Below are 27,956 nucleotides of genomic sequence, written 5' to 3' on the forward strand. Positions count from 1 at the left end.
GGGAACCCTGTAACCAGTGTTGTGCACAGACTTTTTGAAGGGCAGGGGCGAAAAGAAAAAAAAAGGCACGTGTTTTTGTTTCCCAATAGGGCACTTTAGAGCGCTTTTTGGCTCCCAAGAGGGCACTTTAGCACGTGTTTTGGTTCGAAAGAGGACACTTTAGCACGTGTTTTGGTTCGAAAGAGGACACTTTAGCGTACAATTTGCCACCAGAGAGCACTTTAGCACACTTTTTTCAACAATTGGGCCTTCCCCCTCCAGCTGTGCACACCACTGACTGTAAGAAGAAGAACTAGCCCGGCTAATGCTCGACTGCATTTCAAGTCTGTAAAGGGTGTAGTCACCTCCCACTTTCAAGAGGTGCCTCTGCACACAATTGGATAGACCTACAACCATTCAGACCAATAATCCAGATGGAGAAAAATGGATGGTATCTACCGACTTTTGCCCAGGGAGCTTCATGGAGCAAGTTGCCAAAATGGAACAGTCCGACCGAAAGACAGCTCCTCTTCAGTTGCCGTCAAGTTTGATATACAAAAGCTGCTAGATGTCACTTCTCTGTCATCATCATATTAAATCCGCCCTCTAACGCACCAGGGGTTTGTGATTGGTTCGCTTCTTTAGGGGATTCAGAGGTTTCTGCAGAGCGAAATCAAATCACTGGCAGTCTCGGCTGAATTTACCCAGGCTAAAGAAGAACAGTCCCTCCAACTTAAAGTAAAGTACAAACCTGTATCCTGAATATGAACTATAATCTTCTGGCAGACTATTTAGAGTTAAGCTGCACAATATATCAAACACTTGCCATCAACATCTGCTACACACACACACATTGCAAAGTGCTTCCTTTTAAAATAAAGATAGTTGTGAAATGTTGTCCCAGTATGGCAGCCTTGCAAACTTCGCTTAAATGGGCAGATAAATGAGCCAAGAACCGGCCAGGCTTTTGCAATAAAAGATTTCCAGTTGTAATTGAATTCCGTTTCCTATATTTAAAATGTAATTTGTGTTTAGATTGTTTTTTTCTGGGCCATAAGCGGTGTTTTCTTTGTAACAAAACTGTTTTTGTTTGTCTGGAGTTTTTTTTCGTCCAGTGTCTGCAAAAGCCACTCACTGTCATGGTTAACAGTGAATCCAAGGCAACACTGCATACTTTCAAACAAAAAGCTGCGACACTTTGAAAACTTTAAAACCTCTTTAGAGTAATTTGCATTTAATATCCTAAACAAACCCTAAATCAGGATCTATGTGCAAATTCATTGTAAACCTTAATATCAGTGCAATACACTGTAAATACTCTTAGCTAAATTAAGTTGGGTTAGGGTTAAGTTTTTTAATTCTGTTCTTTGTGTTTTCTTACTGTATATTCCTTCTTGAAGGATGCAACTTTTTTGAGCATCAGAAAATAATAATAACTACAACTACAAATAGCGATAGAAATAGTGAGAGCATCTACGGATCATGCCCAATTTAATCACTTTTTCCTGGTCCCATTGCCTACATTTCCTGAAAATTTAATCCAAATCTTTCCGCGACTTTTCGGGTTATGTTGCTAACAGACAGACAGACAGATAGACATAAAGACAAACAGACAACCAAACTCTGGCGAAAACATATACCTCCTGGCGGAGGTCAATAATTTCAATTTAATTTTAAACTGAAAACATTTTCTCACAGAATCTCTCTCTGGCATTCTATTGCAGCTTGAGGTCCAGTGAGTATTGTTTGTCGTGATAGTTTTCAAGATTGTGTACATTCCTTAGCAGGAAGTAGTTCCAACCTTATAGAACCTGCAGTTCTGTATTTAAAACAGAACCCAGCTCATAGTCCTATTGAAAAGACGCAGCAGTTCTCTTAATCAACATCTTGATTGACAAACAATGACGCTGATATATCTGTGATTGAATGAGCAAGAAAGTTGCTTTCTTTACAGTCCACAACGTCGAATTTAATTAAAGCATTTACTTGTATTGCCCTTTCCAGTTATGCACAAATTGCGCCTGTTTTTCTACAAGTATGGACCGAGTCACATATGCACATTAATTGCAGCCTGTGTGCAACATGAAGGGCAGTAATTCACTCTTGGAGGCTGGTGTGTGACCTCTTTCCTCTGCTGTTCTCCTCACTCTGTATCAGGATTTCTGTTTCTCTCAATGTCCCTGAATCATTTTTTTTTCTCCCCCCGACTGCCTGCCTGTCTGACAGGCTGTCTGGGCTTATTCCATTTGCCTGACTTCTTATATCTCATCCTGCTCTTTGAAGACACAGCTAGGGGTTTTATTTCTGTGCTTGTTGTACAGACACACGCTTTGTAAAAGTCCTACTTTTTGGTGCACGGAAGTTTAGTTCTTTTCCCAGGAGAAACCGCTTAAAATACACAGTATATAGAAATATATATGTATATATATATGAACAGTAGGGGCAGTGCATTACAAAAGATAATTATTAAAATAGCTATAAGCTTAAAATGCAATGAAAACACACACAAATAAAAGAATGGGCCAGAGGGAAGTTTACCACATGGTTCAAATCACCTTTTATGGCAAACACACTGTCTATGAAGCCATGCTGTTGTAACTCATGCAGAATGAGGCAATCATAGAGTTCCTTGTAAAAGACATCGTCTTGATATATGTTGATACAATTTCAATATAAGCTATAAGATCACTCATGCCCCCCATACCATCATGCATCTTGGGTTTTGGATGTTTTGTTGATTGTAGTCTGGATATGTTTCTTTTTTATCTTTGCCAAGTAGAGTTGCATCCATTCTTCCCAAAGACAAGCTAAAACCTGGACTCGTTTGACCACAAAACATGTTCCTACTAACTCTCAGTTCGTCTCAGAGAAGTTTGGGCCCAAAGAATTCAGTATTTCTTTTCATTTAATAACATTTTTGACTGCATTTCTTGATGCAACACAGCAGACCGTGTGAAGTGACAATGATTATCCGAGGTACTCCTGAGCACATGTGGCATTGTCCATCATGGCAGCATGACGGCTTCTCATACAGTTTGTCCTGGGGGTTCGATGTTCCCACATATTCAACAGCAGTTACTGCCCTTAGTCATTTATACACCGATATTTCCCCTGACTCCCTGAATCTGTTCACACTATTATGAGCTGCAGATGATGAAAGAACCTAAAAGTTTTTGAACTAACTGTGAATTATCTCAGGAAGTTTGTCACAAAATGGTGAGCAATGACCCAATCCTTGCCTGAACAGACCTTTGGTGGATGATCCTTTTAAACCCATATTTTAACACTCTCACGTGTGACCAGTTAATCTAAATTGTGGAACCTTCAGGAACATCATTACTCCATGACTATATTTTCACAACATGTTTTATATCTACTCAAAATGAGTTTAACAATACAGACAGGTACTTTAATATGTAAAGTATAGGTTCGAGTGATTCAACAAATTACAGATATTAATTTTGATTGCGATTTTGAGAATTTGTCCCAACTTTTCTGAAAATTTCTATTCTGTAGGCTACTTACATATGCATCCAACCCTTCTCTGGGTTGGTGATACTGCTGCTTTTACTGTAAATAGCACTTTGGTTGTTTTTGTTTCAGTCGCATAGTACTGTTACATATTTAACTGTAGACAAGTTGTGTTGCTATTTGTGTGCACCAAAACACTGAGTGTTGTTATTCATTGGTATTGTTAACAGTGGCTAGCCTGAGACACATTTGCATTGCATCAACTGGAACTTGGTGAATTTGGAGGTAACGTCACACCCATGTGTCTGATGTTAATGGAACACAGCTTTAGCCTCAGCGCTAACTACAGCGGCTTCATATTTCCTCAGTGCAGCCTCACTGCGTTGATCACGACTTGTTAGGTTGTGGGTAATGGTGATACGGTTGTAGAGGTAGAGTAGGTCATACTTTGAAGTTGAGGGTTTGATTCCCAGCTTTGCTACTGTATACGCTGGTGTGTCCCTGTGCTGGCAGCGTGTGAACGTATGAATGCGTGTGAATGAAAAAACCTGTAGGGTAAAGCAAATTTGAGTGGTCATTATGACTGGAAATGTGTTAAATACACAACATTTAGCTTTTGGTTCTTTTCACAATCAGGTCTATTTGTCGATTCAAAACGATATCAGAATAATGAAAAAGAAAATATGATAAAAATTATTATTTATTTGGTATGATATTATTCTAGATTTCTATTCATAAAGTAGATTCTACAAACTGAGTAAATACTGTGCAAACAAGCATTTTTATTCAAGATTCATTGTTTTTTTAGCAGTTAAGAAATAACATGGGCTTGACATTTACAGTTGAAAAAACTCTATGCCTCTGTGTAATGGAGATATTGATTCATCATCAAACAAGGTTGGGTGTAATGTTATTACAGTGCTGTGAAGAAGCATGTGCATTGGAATGGGAGGTTGGGGATACAAATCTGACTCTGATGTAAAACCACCGTTATCATTTTTTTGCATAATGACCATGTTGTTTTCTTATTATCTCTAAGTAGTAGTGTTCTCATCTAAACTCCTCCACATGGAGGTTCATGCACTCATTCAATTCAATGTGATATGCAACTTAAAGTGATGATAGTTTGCAAAATGCTGGGTTGTTTTGGAATCCAGTGACATTTTGTTCATCTAGGTAGGAGGACTTATTATATTTGCAGAAGGAAGGCATTCATTTGTTGGCCAAATTTTTTATGTTCTCTCCGTGTGTGAGTGGGTTTTCTCCGGGTTCTCCGGCTTCCTCTCACAGTCCAAAAACATGCAGTGTGGGGATTAGATTAAATTGGACACTCTAAATTGACCGTAGGTGTGAGAGTGAATAGTTGAATCATTGTTTGTCTCTGTTTCTCTCATATCATGTGGCGCTGATATGGACTGTTCAGTGGATGGAGCTGTAGAAAATGGATAGATGGAGGATGGCATTGATAGATTGTCATTCTATGACAATGTGATTGTGAGTTGTGAGGTTATTTAGATTTTTGTTCTGAAAATAAATGCTGCAAAATGCACTAAAACTGAAACATTCTTCAGGTCAAACAGAAAATGCAGATTGTGCTTAAGTGTTGAGTGTTGTTCAGCAAATGTTATCTTTCCGAATTTTGTGTATCATTAGTTCTCACTAGTGCAGTACTCGTTCAATATTGTATGTGCCTTATTTGTTTGGTTTTGTGTATGTGAGGGGGTGGAAGCGGCTCATCTTTTTTTATATCTGTCACATTTCTACCAATATCTTGCATTTGATATCCAAACCATGTCGAAATTTGCATTGCACACACTGGTGTCTTGACCTGTTGGATATTTATGTGATTAATGGGGAGATGGACAAATAACTATTAGTATTTTATCAAATGGATGAAAACAAGAAAGTGTGCCCTACATGTAACCCCAAAAAAGATGATCATACTGTATATCAGCCATCCTCTTATTTCTTTAGATTGACATCACCATTAAAGCTCACATAGAGTGGTCCTGTTGCACATATATGTTAGTTATGGAGGTCTACTTACATACATTAACTTGTTTTTATGGTCAAAAACCTCCTAGTTGTTGTGAATGGGCCGATAGAAATCACCTCCTTACTGACGCTGTCCTCAGATGCGTTGGTTCAGACATAAATCTTACACCCAGAAGACAGACTGTGTTGTGATTGGCCAGCCAGCGTAGAGCCTTCCCAACTGTCTTGTGATTGGCCAATTCCCCGGAAGTGACATAATTAGCACACCAGCTCTCAGAAGCGCAGCTCCCCCCTCTGGAACGGTGAATGTACTGCTACTCAATATCAAAACATTGTTTTAAAAAAGGCTTTGTCACGTCTCCTCGCATGTGTCTTAAGTCCCTTTTATGACTTAAGACACTGTCGCTCGTGAAACACCTCCACAACGGACGTTATTCTTCTTCTGCGGTTCAATGTACGCAACCGGATGTACCCGGACTAGTGCCCAGACCAGGAGAAATGCTGTTTACGTAACCAGAAGGGAGATCTTGTTGAGCCCGAGATTACAATAAAACACAGCGTTCTCAGCAATGGCTGAACTGTTTGTTTCAAAACTTCAGGACTTCGTAAACGAGGTAATGACGCAGATACACACTTAAAAACAGCGGTAATTGGAACTTCCGATCTAGGTCCACTTTAAAAAAAAATAAAATATTGGACAATCTGTACACAGATCACACAACAGTCACATTGAAATCAAGAAAATGCACTGTCATTTTTTAATCCTTTATACTGAAGTCTGCTTCACCTGATCCATTCTGATTGTCTCTTCTGTGTACACAGAGCAAAGTTAATTGGACGTTCCAAGAGCCAGCCCGTCAGACTAAATTGCCATTTTGCTTCACCTCTTTAGTCAGCCTAATTATAGTGGTCTCCTTAATTGGCATTATATGCCTGTGGGGTTGGTGTTTTACTCCTACAGGTCAGAAGAGAAGACCTGTGCCAGTCGATGTCATTATCAGTCGGTGAAAAATCAGTTTGCGATAGCACTTGCTTGAATCACTAAATGTTATTTACGCCAATTACAGTTCTGTGCAAATGTTTCTGGGCACCACCAGCTTTGTTGTTTTTTCTGTCAGTCAAATTCTGTGATCATTGGAATTTGTAATGAAGTGATGCCACTTAAAGCTGTGTAACAACGAATTACGTAATAACTCGATGTTCCGATACCATTTTTTCCCTCCCGATACCAATTACGATACTAGTGCTGTGGGTATCGGCCGATACTGAGTACCGATACCAATGTGTTATAATTGTCATTCTTTTCTTTTTTTTTTTTAAATCTTTATACACCTCCATGACTTTAATATGATTATCACTGTGGTGAGGCCTAAAAACATGAATGAATACAGCAAATTAAGGCCATTTATATTTTTAAATTAAACAGTATAAAACAGTAGCAACAGCAATAGCAACTTAACTAAAGAAATCCAGAAATAAATTCCTTTAATAAAACTTAAGTGCTGCTGCTAAAGTAGACATAATTAAAGCCTATTTCTCCAAGTTAACCGAGTTCCACCCTGCCAAAACAGCCCTGTTCAGAACATACGCTTTTGAGTGCCTGTCTCTTTAAATGCAAACGAGACACAGGGAACTACGTCAGCGTCACTGTGGCTGCAGTTGGTCCTTCTTTTCCTTTGTGTTCTTTTACGTGACACGGCTTCAAATGTTTGATTAAGTTGTGTTGGGATTATCCATACATTTGGTGATGAAATGTTGAATATGAATAATTAATAATTTTGGAATAATTCATAATTTATTCCAAATGTCACTTCACCACCTTTAGACAGAGTTGGGCATCTTACGTTAAAAAAGTAATTAGTTATAGTTACAAATTACTTCTCCCAAAAAAGTAGCTAGTAATTAGTTACTCAACAAAGTAACCAACGTTATTTTTTAATGTTCTACAGCGCTATTACATTCTATAACATCCTATATATAACGTCAAAGATGTTTATAATAACTGAATGAAGAATAAAAACACTATATATAGTATTTTAGAACATTTGGTATGTATTTAAACTTATTTAAATAGATTAAAATTTAACTTGCATAGAAATAAAAATATATAAAAACTAAATATTGAAAATAAAATTCACACTTCACATTCAAATACACACAAATGTATGGCATGGGGTAACCCCCCTTCCTCCTCGTGTTGGTATTTTATCAAGGAGAGCTCTGAATGACTCAGACTCCCCAGTGGACATGGGTAGCATGTCTTCAAAAACATACCTTGCAATCAACATGTTCAGCTCGGCCGCCACACAAGCGAGCGAAAATGAGGGATTTTCGTCTTTTTTTAAATTGTTCAAGTACAAGTTTGTTAAAAGCCACTACATGCTTCAAATCACAGTATTGTGGGTCTTAAAACCATAAACTTTGTATTTGAATTAAGGTTGTTTGATAGCTGTGAATCGATTCCTAGTTAAGGTGTGGTGATATCACATTCCAGGGCTGTTTTTTCGACCAATCAGCTGACGGTCACGGAGAATACACATGGCTACTTAATATGCACAAAGCCGTTTGGCAGGAGCTGCTGCTGCTGCTGCAGTGTGTGTGTGAGAGAGTGAGTGAGTGTGTGTGTGTGTGTTCACCGTTGAATGAAGATGGACAAGGAAAAATTACAGAAGAACTAAATTGTGGCTGTACTTCTTAACAAAGATTGAGACAGACACTGATCTCACTTCTGCTATGTTAGTGGACTTGTTAGCATTTTTAGCTAGCAATCTTTATGCTAACGTGTTAGCGTATTACACAATGCGTTGTTGTAAAGCTGGTCTTATATATAAGACGAGCTTTAAATTTATTAGCGAGCTGTCAATTAGTTTAACTCATGCAATATGTGTTCAAGCATGTCTTGAATCAACCTGACGTAATAGACGTTTTTTACTCTTCTCTTGTATCTCTAAATAAATATGTTCTATATCAGGATAGTAAGGCCAACAAAGCAACATTGGCTTCTCTGGGCTCTCACAGAGCTCTGGTGTTCAAAACTAATTCATATAAACACATGAAGGTCAGCCAGTTCTGAATTACATTCATCCTAACACCAATAATATTGTGTTAGGCCAGACAAAGCGCCTTGATACATTCATGAGAGGACAGTGAAATGGAGTGCTGGATTGGATAAAGTTATTCATCAGTTTGGGTCATATGCAATATGGCAATGTCAAGCCAAGGTCAATGTTTGTTTTACACCCCAGTTGGATTTAATAAATCATAAAACTGAAGGTGAGAGCGACAATGGTGTGGCTGCGGGGAAAGTTGATATGCTGGAGCAGGGCTGTGGCACTTAGAGTCCGGCTGCAGGAGAACCGACGTGATTGGAGGACGGGTAGAAGAGACACGGCACAGCAACTGGCTGATGAGGTTACGCATGTGTGTGTCAATAAATGACTCGCCCTCGGGTGCACTTGGGAACTGGGCAATAAAAAATCAGTCGATAGTGTCCTCAGGTGTCTCCTAAAACTAGATTAAGAACCCCAATTACGCATTTTAGAGTTGAAAATGCTTAAATAGATACTGAAATTTGTGTAAGGATATTAACATGGGTATTTTTCCTCGCTTATCATCAAAATTAAACTAAGTGCCTGCACAACCAATGAGATTTAAATTTCATGTGTTGGCACCACCATTTTGTCTATGATGTACTTGTTCACTCATATTATCCCTTAAGGGGGTTTATTGGCAGCAGTTTACAGTATAATTGCTTTAAAATATATATTTTAGGTAAGAATAAGGATTTTAAATGTATAGCCAAGGTTCCTGCTTTAATTGAGTCGACCTATCATGGGTTACCTTGTTTCTACAGCAGCCCAAGTGGACAAACTAGCCAGAGCATGCATTTGTATTTTTATTTTTTTTTAATGGAAGCTAACTATGTGAACCAGGAAGAATGGCTTTGCAAACATTTATGCATTGAACCCAATGCATAAACTGGCAAGAGACGGAATATGATTTTGGGGCCAGAAAGGCTGGATTCTTAGCAGGCATTGGTTGTAACCAGTCGATATGGAGAGTTTTTTTAATTTTTTTAGTGAAAAAAAACACTATTTCTAAAAATAAATGTGGATGTAGTTCCTAGACTTTAATAAGGGCATGGCTACCCGACCAAAGCCAGTTGGGACTTGACAGGATCAACATGTCGGTCCGGATTTGTAAAAAAATAGTTATTTATTAAATGTAGAAATGTATGTAAATAGGCACACAAAGGCTATTTAACCTCTTCTTCCCTGACCCTCTTTTTGGAGTCCCTGCTCTAAAATTACATGCCCAAACTAAATAGAGTAAATCTCTGCAGTTACAAGCTCTATGTGGATTATTAGTAAGTTTAACTGTAGATGCCACTGTGTCAGAGTAAATGTACATGGAACCCAGCATAAATGAAGGATATTTTCTATCGCCTAAAAAAATATTGCATTTTAAAGCAAATATCTTTAAAATATGCAGTAGGAGCTTAAAAACACATGGAGGTCATGTAACAACATGTGGACATGAGCTGATGCTGCTGAAGTGAAGTAAAGTAAAATGACAGAGGTTTTAGTAAAGAGATGTCTAGGCGTTCTCTCTTTTGGCACAGTTTGGCACCATCTGTGCCATTTGAGATTTCATAGGTACCAAATCATTAAACCCCATTTAATGTAATTAACATGTCACCATTGGTCTAAAAATAACTTGTTTTGAAAAAAAAAAAAAGGTATTATGACTCGCTGTAAATGGATGCTCCCTGTGCGGTGCGTATTAACAACTCTGTGAATCTGCAGCGTCTTCAGTTACGCAGCGCCATAGCTCTGGCTTACCTTGGTCAATTTGGGGGCAACCGTGAAGAAGAGGTTAAGCCTCTGGATTATTTTCCTCCAAAGGTCACAAACAGCTATGAAACTTTGAGCTCCTTGCACCAATATCTTCTATCCTTAATGGAAGTCCCCATTGCTACACTCAACAAAAATATAAACGCACAAAGAAAAACTTAGATATTGTTATGTGACAAAACAGAGTAACTATCCAAAAATAACAGTGCAACTTTATCAATAAAGTGGCTTTAATTTGCGAGCATTAGGATCGATTTCAAAACCAAAGTCCTGGAGTAATGGCAGGAAGAACACAATGGGGGTCGATGATCCAAGTTCACAAACTTCAATAACTTATGTGTCCACCATTGGCCTCAGGCAGAGCGGTACACCAGTGACGCATTGACATCACCAGTTGTCGATCGTGGCCTGGGGGATGTTTTCCCATTCCTCCTGCAGAGCCCCATGAAGTTGGCCGCCGTTCTGGGGAACTGGAACCCGGTTCGCTGTTGTTCCAGTCTCTCTGAAGCGAGTCCACAGGCGGCTGACAGCGGAATGATGCACATTCAGTTGTGTTGCCACAGCTGTAACGCTCAACCCAGCACTCTCACTCACTCACTCATGATTTGTCACATCTGTGGCATAAAGTCCACATTTTGGTGTGCCCTTTTATTGACCAGACCAGACCAGAAGTGTCTGTGTACTGGTCACGCATATTGACCACCACTCTGCCATGCTCCATGTCTCTCGTGAGTTGAAATACTCAATCTGAGATTGTAGTCAATAGGAGTGGCCAAGTGACACTGGACTACTGGGTTTGAGCAAAACAAATCATTCCATAAACAAATGCATCAAGAATCTGAGCAAATGGCATTCTTTTGTGCACCGTTTGTGCGTTTATATTTTTGTTGAGTATAATTGGTAATTTGCCTGCTGATTGGGTCTCAACTCAAAAAACGAAGAAAAAACTGTAATAATTGATTAGCATTCCTGAACTGATTAATTTCTATGTTTTTATTTAGAAAGCCTGTAAACACTTCTCCTTCAAGTCACATCCATCTTTTGTTAGAAACCTCAAGAGGTGTCACATCCTCCCTTTTCACACATCACTCAGCTCCTCACACATACTGCACACGTACACGTCTTTGTCGGGTGCCCCATCACCACCTACTCTCTCTCTGTCGTTCCTTCTCTCACGCACAACAGCACTGAACACTACACTTCATTTTGTCTTTCGAGGCTGTGCCCTGTTTTCTCCGTTTAAAAAATGCATGAATTCAGCCCCTGATATGCTTGTCATCTCTATTTTCCTGACGTAATAGAGTCCCAAAAACAGAGAGGATTAAAAATTCATTTGAAAACGTCCTGGCTGCATTTTAGTAGAGACGGACAAAATCACAGGCTCTTGGAAACAATGATGCAGTCACCAACATTCACTTCCTGATTGGTTCTCAGCCAAAACTTGACTGTCATCTGCAAATGAAAAGCTCTGTTAACACTTTGTATTTCACTTCATTGTCAGTTTCATCATTGTTGTTTCTCTTCAGTGATACTCAGGAACTAAGCAACTGCAGTGAAGGGAATCAATTCCGTTTGGTTTGGATGTGTACTAGAACCTCACACAAATCACAACAAGAAACAACACTCAGATGATTTATTAATTGACTACTAGTGCAGTGCACTTAGGAAGTATGTATGTATTGGAGCTGAAGATGATTTTTCAGGAATGGTAATACATGCTTCTGACTCTGGGTCTGACTCTGAGTCGTGACTAAACTATTTTTGAACATAGTTAAAACAATGTTTTCATAATGAGTAGCAGTGCATCCACCGTTCCTGCGCTTCTGAGAGCTGGTGTGCAAATATGTCACTTCCGGGTATTGGCCAATCACAAGACAGTTGGGAGATTCTGCGCTGGCTGGCCAATCACAACACAGTCTTCTCGTGGCAAGATTTCTGTCTGAAACAACGCGGCTGACAAGAGCTTCAATAAGAACAGATTTCTATCGACTCGTTTACAGCAACTAGGAGGTTTTGGACCATAAAAAACAAGTTAATGTATGTAACTAGCATATATGTGCAACAGGACCACTCTATGTGAGCTTTAAAACATTTGCGTTGTGCCTAATGAGGTTGCACAGTGTTTGTATTATGTTAGCCCTACATCTAATGCTAATCGTAGCCTCGCTTGCTAACCTTGGGGAACACGTTTTTCAAGTTAGCTGCAAAGTAGAAGAATGCAAATGCAAAATAAATATGTGCTCGCCAATTGATGAATGGACACCGACTTCGGTGTCTTCATCATTTCAGTATAACACCATGTTCTGCGGTGAACCGTGTGAGAATGTCTCACCCACTTTGAGGACAGCCTCTTCACTCCCACCTCCCCACTCCAGACAGCGCAGCTGCTGCTGATGAGCTACTGCCTGCAGCATATTGCAGCGAATTTGAAAATCAAGGATGCAGACCATCGGGCCATGCTCAACCCATATTCAAAGTCGATCTGACTAAAGGTCAGCGAGATATGCCTGTCACAGACACACGGACAGACAGACAGGCACAACTTGCTTTATAGATGCACAGAGCATCACAACTACAACTAAAATATATGGTATAATAGCTCCTTAACTTTTGATAAGTTGTTGCTAAGGAGAAACTTGGACTTTGTATGGTAACATTAGCACTAAAAACATCTGATATTGATCAAAAATGTTTACATTGTCTTTTAGTAGTTGTGAGGGCACAACACCAGAGCTCTGCTGTAGCCTCTGCTTCTATAGTTCTTCACAAAATGCTCTTGGTAACTTCTGCAAACACTGATTGTAGAACATCTCAACATCTATGGCTGCTCACTTACTGGAACTAGTTGAATAAAGATATTAGTGACAAACTTAACAATACAATACAAAATTGCAGCTCAAAAACAAATAATTTAACATCAACTATCTTACATGCAAACATGCTAGCTGCGTGTCAGTACAATTAAAAGGCAACTGTATGATGAATTTTCACTTTTTCACAGGTGAGTCAGTCATGATGCCCTAGAAATTTGCGGTTCAGGGAGTCCCCGAGGTACCGCTCTGATCTGTGACTGACCGTGCTGTGCAGTCATTTGCCCATTCGGGATCTTGGGGGAGCTGTTTTTGCGAGAGCACTGAAGGAAGGTGGCAGGAGTTGATGGTTGAAGCTTTTCAAAATAAATCATGGTGGCTTTTCCTGAATCATGTACAGCACCTTTAATAACCCCCTACAAGGAAAACAATATTCCACTGATCACCCTCAATGTTTACCTTGGAATAATTTAATAATAGATTTATTTTGTAATGAACAATTTATCAACTGGGTCGATATCAGATTACATACTGCTTGCATGTGTGTTTGTGTTAATGGCCCTGTAATAGGCTGGTGACCTCTAGATGGTATATCCCACCTCACACCCAATGGGATTGGCTCCAGCTCCCTCAATGCACAAGGATGAATGTTAGAGAATAAATCACTTGACTTTCTATTCATTATGCTCAAGCTTTTTATAAGAAAAGAGAATTAAAAATATTGATACATTTTAATGGATGTATGTAGAGACTTTTGTGCCACAGACTCCCATTTGAGAAGCACTGCTCTCATCAACAGCTGCTCATATGTACAATAACTGCATACTCGTTCAATTTTCACACACATTCTCTACCATTTGTTTATGACACACTTTCTCACCAATAGTGACATAGTTCACAAGTGTAAGTGGCAAATCTCTCACTGGAGGGAGGCGCGTTTGGTGTCAAACCACAGTTTGACACTCAATGTCGCCATCAGCTCCATTTGAAGATGTGTTGCAGACTGTTGCAGCAGTGTTTTTACGGAGAAACTGTTTTATTTTGGTGCTCTTTAATGAAGATTTGTTGTGTTATTATGAGGGGGATTTGTTGCTGTGTTATGAGGATATTCTGGTGTGTTTTATGGAGAGGATTTTGACACTAGGAGACAGGGAAATGTTGTTTTCTTAACCAGGCACTTTTTTGACTTAATTTGACTACTTTCCCTCTTCACTTCCACAATGATAACTAAAAAGTGATTATACCCAGTAATCTTGCCAAAAACACCCTATGTGTGTCTGTTATTGTGGATATAAGTGACATACATTTGGATAAAAAAACATACTTTTGTGGGATCTCATGACAATTTGTTTCCTCTCAAATTAATTGAAGTCAATGTACTTTTGGGTCAATAAATGTGTTAACAAACACACCAATGGATCGCATTCATCCCTGGAAGAAGTTTATAGAGTTTTATTTAAAGATTGACCTAAAATATAATGATAATAAAGCACTGCTTGTCTGCAACGCTGCACCATTTGCACTTACATTTTTGTTTTTGTTTTTGCAGTTTAGTTGTGTAGCAGTGTATTCATGAGGAGACAATTTAGAAGCACTGAGTGCTAATATATCGCAAATACAATCTGCATATATTACTAGATTTTGCTTGTACTTCGTTACATTCCACCACTGTGTACAAGTCACGAGTCACTCATTTCTGTCTGTCGTGTATAAAACAAAGTCACCACAGTTTCATGCGGCTGTGCAGTGTTGACTCTGCCCACGTTGAGTAGGTGCTATTTTCTAGTAGAAACACAACCTAAACTGTGCAGTGCTGTGCTGCGACACGCCGCCATAAAAGGCTTATTCAAAGGCTACAGAAACCATATTATTTTGATTTTAAAGCAAGTATACACTGATACAAACATACTTTTGTGTGGTAAATTCAATTTCTGCCAATGAAACTTCCAAAACAAACCTTACAAAATGGACCTTACAATCAAATCAAAATACTCATAATGCCAGAGCAGAGTAAAACATCATTTTCTTTGTGTCACTGCAGTACACTGCTTAGAGAAATTTCAGTAACCAATCACAGGAATCAGTCTATCCAGAGGGTTGAGATTTATATCTCAATTGTGTGCTGCTGCCTTGGCCAGGGCTCACTTGTAAAAGAGATATCTATCTCAATGTGATTCTTCCCTGGTTAAATAAAGGTAAAATAAAATATCAAGGCCCCCCGTTTTGAAACAGCATATTGTGGCTGTTTAACTGTGGTGGATTAGTTGGTTCATAACAAGATAATATCGGCAATAAGCCAACATTGACATTGTTACAACAACAACACTCATGTCGGGTGGAGTTCATGCCAACTGAGGGTTCCCCTGCGCGGTGCGCTTCTCCGTCTCCAAGTGGGTATCTGGGTGACGACTGCAGGTGTTTTATGAGACTGGAGGTGTTCCCTCCTTTGGCTCCTATAGCTAGGTGGCAGCGCCTGCACAGTGGACGGCCGTCGTTTATTGCTTTACTGTCTGTGCCTTGTTTAAAGCCAAAATGGTTCCAACTGTGACTTTTGGAGCAATGTTGCCCGGTGCTTCTGCCATGGTGAGTGTGCTGTCTCGTGTTTGTGACTGTAAACCGTGCACGCCCGAGCGAGACAGGACTTTAGCTTGTTGTTTGTTTTGAAGCGAATTTCATTCGAAGCGGAGCTGTCTTGATGGAGTTCGTTCTTGCCGGCAGAAACACATAAACATCCAATCAGCTAACAGACGGGCGGACCCAGTGTGCGGAATCAGTCTATCATATCCCCGGACATCACCAGTAACAGGCAAACAGCCAATCATTCAGCAGCTGTGTAGTTCGGTTGCAGTTGTTGCAATGTGGGTTTGTTTACAAGGGAGTAGCATACATGCAGTGGGAAGTCGGGAGGCCGGGAGTAGAGTAGACGCGGCCGATATGTAGCGGAAAGTGGTACCGGTATATCGTAATCCGCGGTATTACTGTCGTGTAGAATTTCTAGTATCGTAGGAACCGTTAAGATTTGGCACCACAGTGTACCGTGGGTATCGTGGAACTCTCAGCTCTATCCCTACATCCAGAGCATGTTCTCTGTTGTGAAGTGAATGTCGCAGGGAGTTCATAATCTGCACCATATGTAGCCAAGGTTTGCTTTTGCGCAAAGAGAGTTTCCAGCATTTAATAGGTGCTGTTCCACAGTGTCCTCGCTGTGTTTCGGCCGCCAAATTATCGGTGCATCCCTAAATATCTTTATTGACAAGAACAATGCAACCGTAATAATGACATATTTAATGGTGTGACTTGGGTTTCAATCAGCACCTGGACAAGGGGATGCTCAACGTTTACGTGGGAGCGCAGCGCCCTTGTCCCCTGGTTTAGAAAAATCTGTGGTGTATAAAAAAAATCAATTTAAAATAAATAGACAACCAACACTTAGCCTGGCGGGTTGTCTATTTGTCCCACAGACAAACATTGCTTCTCCTCACGATGACAGCATTTCAGTCACATTAACAGTAGATTTAATTTTTATTGGCCAATTCCACGATTCCGTCCACGATTCTGTTAACCTGGAAATCCTACGGCCCTACATAGGTCTAGCTTCAAGTGAACCAAATGCAGGAGGTGGACTACAATGCAGGGCATTGTGGGTAAACACAACCACAACATATGAGCTTGTAGAACGATAGCTGGCAGAAATGTCTGAGCCCATTGTTGCAGTATATGTGTCATATGTTCAATGATTGTCCCATTAACCAACAGATGAGCTAGTTCTCTTGTTCATTGTTGTCTTGTCTTCTCCTTCAGTAATTATTGATGCAGCTCCACCTCAGGCGAGGAGGGGAATATGTTATTTAAAATGTTTGGTTCGTTTTATTAAAGTGCAGTGTGAAAGCAAACTCGGACCGGCTGAATGTTGCAACCCCCAATCGAACCAAGTCCCCAGTCTCGGTGTGAATATGACTTGAGTCTAATTTCACGATACCAGTGTCTGAAGTATAATGATCTCATTGGGAATAAGAAATGTTTGTAGCTGACTTTGCTCAACCTATTTACACCATTACACCATGTATTTTAACATTGGTGATAATAGTATTACGTCAAGATCTCAATACACTGCTTTATATTGTACTATGAAAAGTACCTCGCCATAATACTTAATGGATCAAGTTGTAGGTTTGAGGTTGGATCTCCAATTATTTTGTGCACAATATCAAAATTTGCATACAGCATAGTTGGAGGGAAACTGATAGTAAATGATGAGTCATAATCATCGCAGAGATCAATTGTATCCACTGTTCGTTGAGACAGGATTATCATCAGCGCTGTTCTCTTGTTCCCTGCTGCACAGACAGCTTCCAATTACCAGCCACGGCAACACGTGAATGCTGTACATAACATGTTTATATTAAACATGACAAAGGTTACGCCAGAAATAACCGCTCTTATTTCTTCCTGACAGAATAATGCCACCCACGTTCATTGTCCTGACTGTCTCACTGAACTCCTCACTGCTCTGCTGAGTTGTTATTGCACAATTACATTATCACCAAATGCTTAGACAATGTGAAGACCTCTTTATTTTGCAGTATAATTATATCACTTTAAGCTTGCTATGGAGCTCCACTTCACCTGTTTTATCCACAGCCCAATCAGGAGATTGAATTGTAAATCAACAGTAAGTGTTATACTTGTGCAACAATCTCTGGGGATGGACGTTTCTAGCAGGTTCCACAGTTGGTTGTTTACTAATCACTGATATCAGAGAACACATGTGCTGTCTGAAAAGTACATAACTCTTCAGTTTCAGCCCACAAAGGCTATTAAAATGATAGTGCAAGTCTGCTTTAATGTAGTTATATGTGGTAATGACACATGGGGCAGCCCATGGCTGAGCAGAGGGGAATTGAGCTTGTGCCCGGCGGGTTGCCAGGTAGAATTCCAGCTAGGTCAATCCCAACTGTTAATTAGACACTCTAAATTGGTCCTAGCCATAGGGGGAGCCACAAGCCCAGATACATGGGAGGGTTGCATCAGGATGGGTATCCGATGTAAAAATTAAGATTGCAACTCAACTGCTGTAGCGACCCCTTGAGAGCGAGAAGTTACTGAGACGTAGTCAGTGAGCTGTGCACCCAGCAAGTGCACATGAAAATGCACATTTTAGCCACCTATCAGAAGGTTTACCCAATAAAAGAATAAAATATGATTTCACCATTAGACAGCCTTTACTAGCTGGAAAGTGAAGTTAGTCAACTACCTACTCCCTGAACCAAAGTCTATCAAGAAAATCAGCGTTTTATGCTCGTGGGGATTCAAGACCTGCTGGTCAACTAATGCTTTGTTTGATACATTTGTGTTAGTTAGGTCATTCCGGGCAAATGATTGCCAACATTAAATAAAAAATGTTTTATCTACCGTTAATCAGGAGTAGAATTTTTGAGGTGAGCCTTTTGTGTGACTAAAATAAGTTTTTTTCTTGTGTCCTCTTGGAGGACAAGACAGCTCTGAAACACTACACTTGTTTTTACTGACTTTTTCCTTTCTTAGATGTTTTTTAGAAGGCATGTGTTGCCCATGAAGCCAATGATTTTTATATCAAATGGACGTGTAAACAGCGCTGCTTCATAGAAACACTGACAGAGCACCCTCTCTGATGATGCTTTTTGTGTCCAATACAACTCTAATATCACAACCTTAAGTACCTACTGATGAGATAAGAGAAGACAGACTTAATTGTCCCAATGGAAACTTGCCTTACACACATTAATATTATTATTATTATTATTCATTACATTTTTATTACACCTAAAGCGCGTACAAATTACCCATTAACACATTCTTACTGGTGGTAAGCGTGGCTGCCAATGTGGGCCAAACCACCCCTCCACCACGATTATATATAGAGACGAACAACCATTCATTCATTGTATGTTTCTTTTTTTTCGAAACTGTGGGAGGAAGCCAGAGAACCCAGCGAAAACCCATGCACACACGGGGAGAACATGCAAACTCCTTGCAGAAAGGCCCTTGTTCCAACCGGGGCTCGAACCCTTGCTGCAAAGGCGAGAGCTCTAACCACTAAACCAACCGTGGGCTCAGTCATCAGTCTGATGCAGCCTTTTAAAAAAACTTAGCTGTTAATGAGACATATTTTATGCTGATGCATGTATGACCCATATATTTCAACCATTTAAAAAACATACTGCTATATGTACTATGTGGAGACATTTACTCACATCCTGGTCACTTGACATTGGTGGACGTCTCTCTTTGCCTGTTCTTAGTGACTCATTAAATTAAACATTGTACTGTATTTGTCACTGTTGGCCTTCAGTATTATATCTTTTTTCTGATATCCAATCTGGGGATTTTGGCTTGTATTGAAATTATAATTAGAATAACCTTAGTCCATAAAATGTCAGAAAATACTGACTGAAGCAAAATTGTGTTCTCAAAAGTCTTGATTTGTCCAAAATCATTCACATTTAATTACTTCTTTATTAAAGACTATTTAGAGAACTTCAATTAATCTATCAATTAATAAAAATACACAAACTGATAAATAGATTTTCAAAATAGTTGACTGTTAATTCGGTAGCTGGTTAATAATCGATGAATTGTTGCAGCCCCACAAGCTTTAAAGTGTTAAAAATGTTGGAATGATGTATTTTTACAAACACTGTATCATCATCTGTCTCTGAATCCTCTGCAGGATGGTCGCGTGTCCTTCATCGGCCACCAGCTGGGCGGTGTGTCCTATTCGCCCAACAGCCGGGATCAGCAGGTCAAGTTCGCCCGTGCCGTTCAGATCACCTACTACCTCCGCAATCATGGACCCGTGGTGCAGGATGCCATCGCCGAGCGCTGGGAGAACGAGTTCTGCGCCCTGGTCAGCCGGCTGTCCACGTCAGAGGCTCCTAATGCGCCTGACCAGCTCCATATCCAGTCACTCACTTCCTTCAGCCTGTGGCGGGATTTCCACCAGACAGGCGTGCTGGCCAAGGGCGAAGTGCTGGTCAGTCTGGTGCTGGTGCTCTTGGCCGCCACCATCTCCAGCTCCATGCGGGACTGTCTGAGAGGGAAGCCGTTCCTTGGCCTCCTCGGCGTACTGACTATCTGCATCGCCAACGTGACGGCTGCGGGGATCTTCTTTATATCGGATGGGAAGTTTAATTCTACGCTGCTGGGAATCCCGTTCTTTGCCATGGGTGAGTGGGAGTGGGACTCGTGAATGGTTGTGTATGTGTGTGTGTTTAGTTAAGGGGCTTATCTGGGTTCAACACTCACAGAGGGTTGATTGGGGTAAAGGATTAGCAGAATTGTGTTGGGCTTTTCCTCACAGGGAATCCCAGCAGTTCATTGTTGTTCTTGGCATTTTTGTGTTTTTCTCTCTGTGTGTGTGTGTGTGTGTGTGTGTGTGTGTGTGTGTGTGTGTGTGTGTGTGTGTGTGTGTGTGTCTGCAGATGGACTTGTGCAGCACATTCTTTTGTCTGGCAGTTTTTCGGGGTTTGTGTGTATGCATGTATAGTAGTCCTTAAGTGATGTAATCTTCTCAGACAATGAGAGGCAACACTATCATACATCAGAGTCCCAGAGAAGCATACTGATGGAATTCATCATGATGGCAACATGTCTGCATAGTCTCTGGTCATATTTCCCTCCACATTTACTTTAATCAGTAGCAAATGGACTTGCAGAATTCTACTGCAGGTTATTAAAGTTCATGCATACACACACACACACACACACACACACACAGCAGATGACTTAAGTATTTCACCCAAGGAAACATGTACATTTCAGCATGTACGTAGACTGGATGAGCCACTATTTCCTAACATACTACACAGAATGTGTGAAATCTGCATCTTAATTTGCTTTACACACACTTTAAAGAGAAGTTACCATAGTGCAGTGAAATGTACAAAAAAACTTCGGTTGATCCAAATACAAATTCTCATGGACTCATCTACTTCATTCCTAGGAGACATCAATGTTCTCAACCGTGTTGTTAAGGAAATTAAAAGGGGCGCATGATACGGAAAGCTAGGTTGGGTCGGGCTGTAATTATTTTTTTAAACCCTTCAGTGCTATAGACTTCAAAGTAATAAGATATGACACAAAGTCCCTTTGACATAAAAGACACAAGTCATTAATTCTTTCTTTTTTTCTTTTTTTTTTAAGGGGAAAGTGAAAACGGGCATAACCTCACTGTCCTCAAATGTACTGTCAGGGCACCGATGACATTTAAGTTTTCAGTACTGGAAATAACTTTGCCATTAAGTATTTAATATTATCCAATTATCCTAAATAAACGCTATGTATGATTTTAATGTAAATTCAAATAATTTAGTCACATTTTTTTTTTTACTATAATCACCACCAACATTTGGACAATCAATTAATCATTTTGAGTTATTTATATATATAATATAAATAAAATAAAATAAATAAAGCAACATTTGTGATTATAGCTTCTGAAATAAACATAACAGTTGCTATAAATCTCAAAGAAATAACCTGAACATAAATACTCTACATCATCACTACTGATGCATAACAATATTCCTTTCTTATTCAGTTCATTCATGTTTAAAAATACTAAATGTTGAGATGAGTGACTTCAGTTGTTGTCTACTTTGTTCCTTCCTATACAGTTTCAGTTATACTGAACATATAGATTTCACTACACTGCATGTCACATTCCCTCCCTGTGCATTCATAAGGTCACAGCATCCCTGGGGGTTTGTTACCACACTGCTGCAGAGTCAGACCCGAGGACACAAATGAAGTTTAAGTAATGCTTAGAAGCAGGTGGCTGGATTAACACATGACTTCGAGGAGAGGACAGGCTGAAAAGCAATGTCAAAGAGAAAATGTGAGATATAAAGAAATAGGGTGTAGAAAAAGAGCCAGAGAGAGAGAGAGGAATACAGGAAGCAGGAGGTGGAGAAGGGCCAAGGAGATGGAGAGGACTTGATTAAGTCTGTGATTTCATGTGACAGGACCTCAGAGGCAGCAGATGTCCACCCTCCTCTTGGGAGGTTCTGACTGAGACACACCCCTATCACTATATCAATGACAAATCAGAGCAGACGCTGAAAATGGAAGCGGATACTGATGCCCAATTATGTCAGTGAGGCGCCCCCTGTTGAGAGGTCATTAGTGAAGGTTATTTTGATTATTCAAATGGCAACTTGTATGAAATGGAATTTTAATTCTTATCTAATTTTTCTCTTTTTATAAATTGGCTGCCTCTGTTCTTAAACTTAACCCAACATGAAGGCTGTTTGTTATTATGTGTATTTTCTGACAAAACAAAGCATTTTCAAATGTCAACTTTTCCAAATTGACCTTAATACTTTGTTTGACATAGTTGTAATAAACAACCAAAATATTGGGGTTTCAGCCACTAGGAAAAACATGACACCATCAAAGCCAAAAAAATACATGCTTTTCAAAATAAAACTATGGACATTCATGCCTAAGAATGAGGAACTCAATCATGTTAGGATGCATCTCGGCAGCACTGTGTGGAGTAGATCGACAGTGTGAGTAGGTTTTGTGTCATTGCCTGGTGAATGATTTGTCGGTCTCACTGAGCTCACCTTCCTCTGCGCGTCTCTCCCTCTCACAATCAACACCACCAGGAGGAATTCCACCTGTCGATCGCCGTCACCATATCCATACATGTTCTTAAACACCCTCACAGGTGGCCAGACCCCAGTTTCAGTTCAGTCGTTGGGTTTTCTCTTTCAATTTGTCAAATCAAGTAAAGTCACTTTGTTTGCGCCCATTTTCAAATTCCAAAACATTTGCATCCTATACTTCACCTCACCCTTCCCTTCCAAATGTGTTGGAGAATCTATGTAGCCTTCGGTTAGCATCAACGCTCAAAAGATGTTTGTCCACTACTCTAAAAACATGGTGATCCAAATGGCAGCCTCCTTAAGCCCTGGTATACATGCCGTGCACGTCACATTGTGCGCCAAATATCGCAGACCCTGTTATACTCGCATGTCAGGGTCCTGTTGTATCCCACTTTACCATCGGGTGGCGGTACAAGTTTTGGCGCTGGGAATAGGACGCATACCTACCAAAGAAGAATAGAACGATGCTACAGCTGAAAGGCCCATCGGGCAGGGGAGTTGGTGTCTCAGCAAGTACTTCTTGGCGACTACCTCTTCTGTTGTCAGAATGTTGTTTATTTTTCTTCTGCTTCGTGAAAGGGGCTTAATACTCCACCTACTGGTGGGGCAGAAATCCAGCTAGTGCATGGGCTGTCCACCCACTCTTTGTACGTGTATCCAAAATCTGGGCTGTATGCCTCCGCGTTGATGACACCCTGGTGGGTATAGAGGGCCTTTAGAGCCAACACAACTCTGATTCGAATAGAAAAGGCTCATTGTGGAGTAAAGAAAAATAACATTTTACACAAAAATTACACACAATTAGGTGGAATTATTTTATTTAAGATTTCATCTGAATGAAAATAAGTTGGCCTACATTTTACACAGTGGAACTTTAAAATACATAATTAAAAACAAATAACAGAAATCAATCAAGCACTATTACAAGGATTAAAACGATTAAGAACTAAGTCAATGGTTTAAAAAATAATAATAACACAGGTGATATGCAATTTTTTTTTCCGTTTGTTATTTAACGTTAATGAGTCAGCTCGCAGCTTCTGGCTATCTCTTAGCCACATGCTAACAAACATCTTTGCTGAAACTGTGATTCTCAGACTCCTCCGAGTCTCTCTCTGCACATTTCCATGATTCATTCATGTGACTGTGAAATACACCATAGACCTAATTATCTTTTGCCTGAATATAGTCCTGTGGTTTCTCACTTCTCTCTCCTTTATCTCCTCTGTGTGGAGGCTACAGTAACACTTGGGATCATTGTGTGCTGCTATTTAAAATCCTTATAGTTGTGTCACCATTCTGTCACTTTTGCTTTGTAGAAAAGGAAATTACCAGTACATCATTGTTTAGGGCCACACAGTTGGTGTAGTGGTCAGTGCTCATGCCTTTGCAGCAAGAAGACCCCAAGCCCTGGTTGGAACAATGGCCTTTCTGCATGGAGTTTGCATGTTCTCCCCGTGTATGCGTAGGTTTTTTCGGGTTCTACAGCTTCCTCCCACAGTCCAAAAACATACAATATGTGGATTAGGTAAATAGGTCACTCTAAATTTCTATATTTAGAAATGTCTCTATATGTGGCCTTGCACCCCGCCTATCGCCCTATGTCAGCTGAGATCCTCTGGTGGAGGATAAAGCCGTAGATAATGGATGGATCATTGTTTATTTTTATTAATACCCAAAAATGCTGAAATACACCTTTAATTTTGCCTTTATTGCAAATGTATCCACGTGTTGTCATGCAGTAGGCTGCACTGACTCTAAAACATGGGTTATTGCAGGACTGTTACTTTATCTGAATGTCTGTTGAAGACAAATCTGTTGTTATTTTGTATTGTATAACATTACATGAGTCCAGAGGAGGACTCATGTAATGTTATGTGTAGTGGGGTTAACACCTTGACTTTAAGTTTTGCTGTGAGCGGACAATCGTAAAAACCAATGCATCTGAAAAGAGGCAGCTTGAAGTATTTTGGGTTCTACACTGGAGATAAAAAAAAAATAATGTTATGTGTGTGAAGCAGCAGAAAAAAACCATCCCAGACAGGCAGTGATCAACCTCGTGTGACTAATAGTAAGTGTAATAACACATAGTCTCATCATGTTTGTGTGTGTGGGCGGAGGGTGGGATATATCTGAATATCTTCAAAGGATTGGCGTACGTGTAATATTAATTCAAACTTTATTTTTTGAAAAAAAGAATTACAGCCCTAATTTATGTATCCTGCTTGTACTCTCACAGCAGGTGCACATTCTCAACAAGCCTGAGAGGCGAACGCTACTGAAACTGATACTGCTATTGCAAGCTTCTCAAGAGCCATAGACCCCTGCTTTAAAGTGGACGACTGTGTTTACAGTTTCCGTTTTAATCTGCTGCAAACGACCCAACTCCTCATTTTATTTCCCTTCAACCTGATCAGGATCAAGACTAACTCTCTTTTTATTTACAGATGCTCCTGGCACATACAGACATTTATGAGGGAGCTCTCAGAGAGCTGCGGTTACTTGCACCAGAGAGTCTCTCTCATGTAGGGCTGAAACAACTACTTGATTAATTGATTACCAAATTAGTAATTAACTATTTTGATAATCACTAATCTTATGATTATATTATTATTAATAATAATAAATAATAATAATAATAATAATAATGAAACAAGTTTTCAGATTTTTTGGCTTCTTGAATGTGAATATTCTGCTTTTTTTTTTCATATAACAAATAAATCATTAAAACTGAATCATTTTGGTTTGTGGACAAAACAAGACTATCATTTCCAGGTTTGGAAAACAATGATAAACATTTTCCGAAATGTTATGGACGACCCGATTACTCGATTAATTGAGGGAATAATCCTTAGTTGCAGCCCTGCTCTTATGTGATGCATCGCCAAGTTGAGGCGGATTTCCAACCGGGCGCGTTACAGCAGCGGTGCGGTGCCTTGGGAGCCAGCGGTATTCACAGAAGATCATGCGATAATCCCGAACGGACAGTTCGGAGTTGATCTGGTGTTTCTCCACTTCAACAATCAGTCTCTCGTCGTACATTATGACTCTCCGAGACCCTCTGATCAATTGACTGTTGACCTGGCAGCACCGGTTACGACGTAATGTTGATGTGAAGTTGCGATAGGCTATATGACCTGCGTATTGTGTTTTATTTTGAAAGGGAGGAAGAAGTGTTTTACTTTGATTCTGTGTCGGACTTCCTGTCTGGTGCGATGTTGAAATGGTTCAGCAGCGGCAACGGCAAAGATACGCTGCACTGTCTGTTACAGTCGCTGCTGCAACTACCTTTGCTAAAGGCAGTCAGTTCATACACATGTCGTGCACAGTAACTGTCAACTGATATGGTTGAAAACCCTCTGCATGAATTCTTCAAATGTGGCAGCATTCATTATTTTGAACAGGTAGCTTGAATATGACAGTAAGACTTAACCAGAAAAGGGAAATATTGGGCTGGTATTAGAGTTTTTGCAAGGTCCTTGACCTCCTCCATTATAACAACAAAATTGGGCACTACAAAATAGAGAAAGAGTGTATAAAATATTATTTATAAACTAAATATTTTAAATAAAAATACCTGTTTCGCTTGGAACAGTGCTATATTCTATTTGACTCCTTAAAATGCCTTAAAATGCTCTATAAAGGCAAAAAATAGGAAAAAAAATGAATTTCTCTGTGAGATGAATAAAGTATCTATCTATCTATCTATCTATCTATCTATCTATCTATCTATCTATCTATCTATCTATCTATCTATCATAAATAGGTCAAATAGAGGTACAGATCAGGAGAGAATTGCCTTATTTCATTGTTGTGATGCAATAAAGCAAAGTTGCACTGATACTGAAGTAAAAAAAAAAGGGTGTAGAACAACTAAAACCTCCATCCATTGAAGTTTAAACATTTTTGTGAAGTTATATCATAAACAGCATCAGCATAAACACAGATGGCTTCCCAGGATTATTTTTGGCCGCAGTTCTTGACACACTTCACCTGCTTCCAGCTGTGGAAAATCCCATTTGTGGTTTTTTACAAGAGCACGGTCTCCTCACCCTTTATTAAATACACACAGTTTTTTTAAAGTAAAAAGACTTGCGACTGCAGTCTGCAGAGGTTGGCATGGAGGAGAGGGGCGAGGGATAGACTGATCCTGGGCCAGACCACACAACACAAACGGCTTCCAAATAAATGGTATTTCATTCCTAAAATGAACATAGATCCATATACCTACATGTAATTAATTGGGTGATGTGAAAAATGAAAAAAAAAAAAACATCTGTGCAGTCATCTACGTGACTCACGTGACTCCGCTTGATTGACGGGCAGACGGACGGTGTTGGCAAAGGTAATGCGAGAAAAAGTTAATGATGTCGAGACTTCATCCTAATTGTCATGGATAAAAGACCAAAGAAGCTGTCAGGTGCCCAGTTTAGAAAAAGAAGAAGAAGAGGAGAATCTTGCAAAAGATAAAGGTATGCAGATTTCTATGAGTGAAAGAAGGCGAGAAATGTCAAGTTTTAGGTAGTTTACTGCAGGAATCTTTTATTTATTTATTTATTTATTATTATTATTATTATTATTATTATTATTATTATTATTATTATGTGTAGCTTTCTTCAGGGAATTTTCAAGCATGTTCATTAGATCCTGTGTGGATTTGTGCAATTAACGTTGGAGTTTATGTACTGTATTTCATTTATTTATCTTGTTTTTTCTCTGTTCTTGTTACCTTTTTGTATTTGAGATTATATATAATAAAATAATACAAATCATTTTTGTCGTGTTGGTGGCAGGGATTGGGGGTATTTTTCTTTTGCGGGGGGGGGGGGGGTGTCTAGGGATGTTTCGCCCAGGGCGTAAATCTATCCAGGACCAGCCTTGTGTGTGTGTGTGTGTGTTTGCACATTGAGAAGGAAGAGACAAATATATGGGAATTGAAACACTGCTCACACTGCTGTAACATGAAATACAATTTTAACCATTAGAAATTAAGAAACCACTTGGCAAACAATGTTGAGATTGTGCAGGTGGCTATAAGTGAATGCAGCTAATTGAGTTGAGTAATGGCGTGAGAGTACAGTGGTTTAAAAACACGTCAGCTGAGGAGGTGACGCTTGTCCTCAGACCACCTCCTAATGTGTTTTTTGTCATTGGGTCTGAGGACACATTCAAGAAGGACAGGGAGTGTTTTAGACGTGTAC

The 27,956-nt window shown here is 39.7% G+C and overlaps 1 protein-coding gene across 1 annotated transcript in view; it reads left to right on the forward strand.

Moving 5' to 3' along the window:
• Positions 1 to 27,956, forward strand: part of ptchd4 (patched domain containing 4) — a gene marked incomplete at both ends in the record, with an annotated part of 48,132 nt that overhangs the window by 6,310 nt on the left and 13,866 nt on the right. The window contains one exon of the mRNA XM_083899128.1: positions 19,818 to 20,313. Within this exon, the coding sequence (XP_083755254.1) occupies positions 19,818 to 20,313 (496 nt within the window). The remainder of the gene's footprint in view (positions 1 to 19,817; positions 20,314 to 27,956) is intronic.

Source organism: Microchirus variegatus (genome assembly GCF_963457635.1).
Source record: "Microchirus variegatus genome assembly, chromosome: 12".
Lineage (NCBI taxonomy): Eukaryota > Metazoa > Chordata > Actinopteri > Pleuronectiformes > Soleidae > Microchirus > Microchirus variegatus.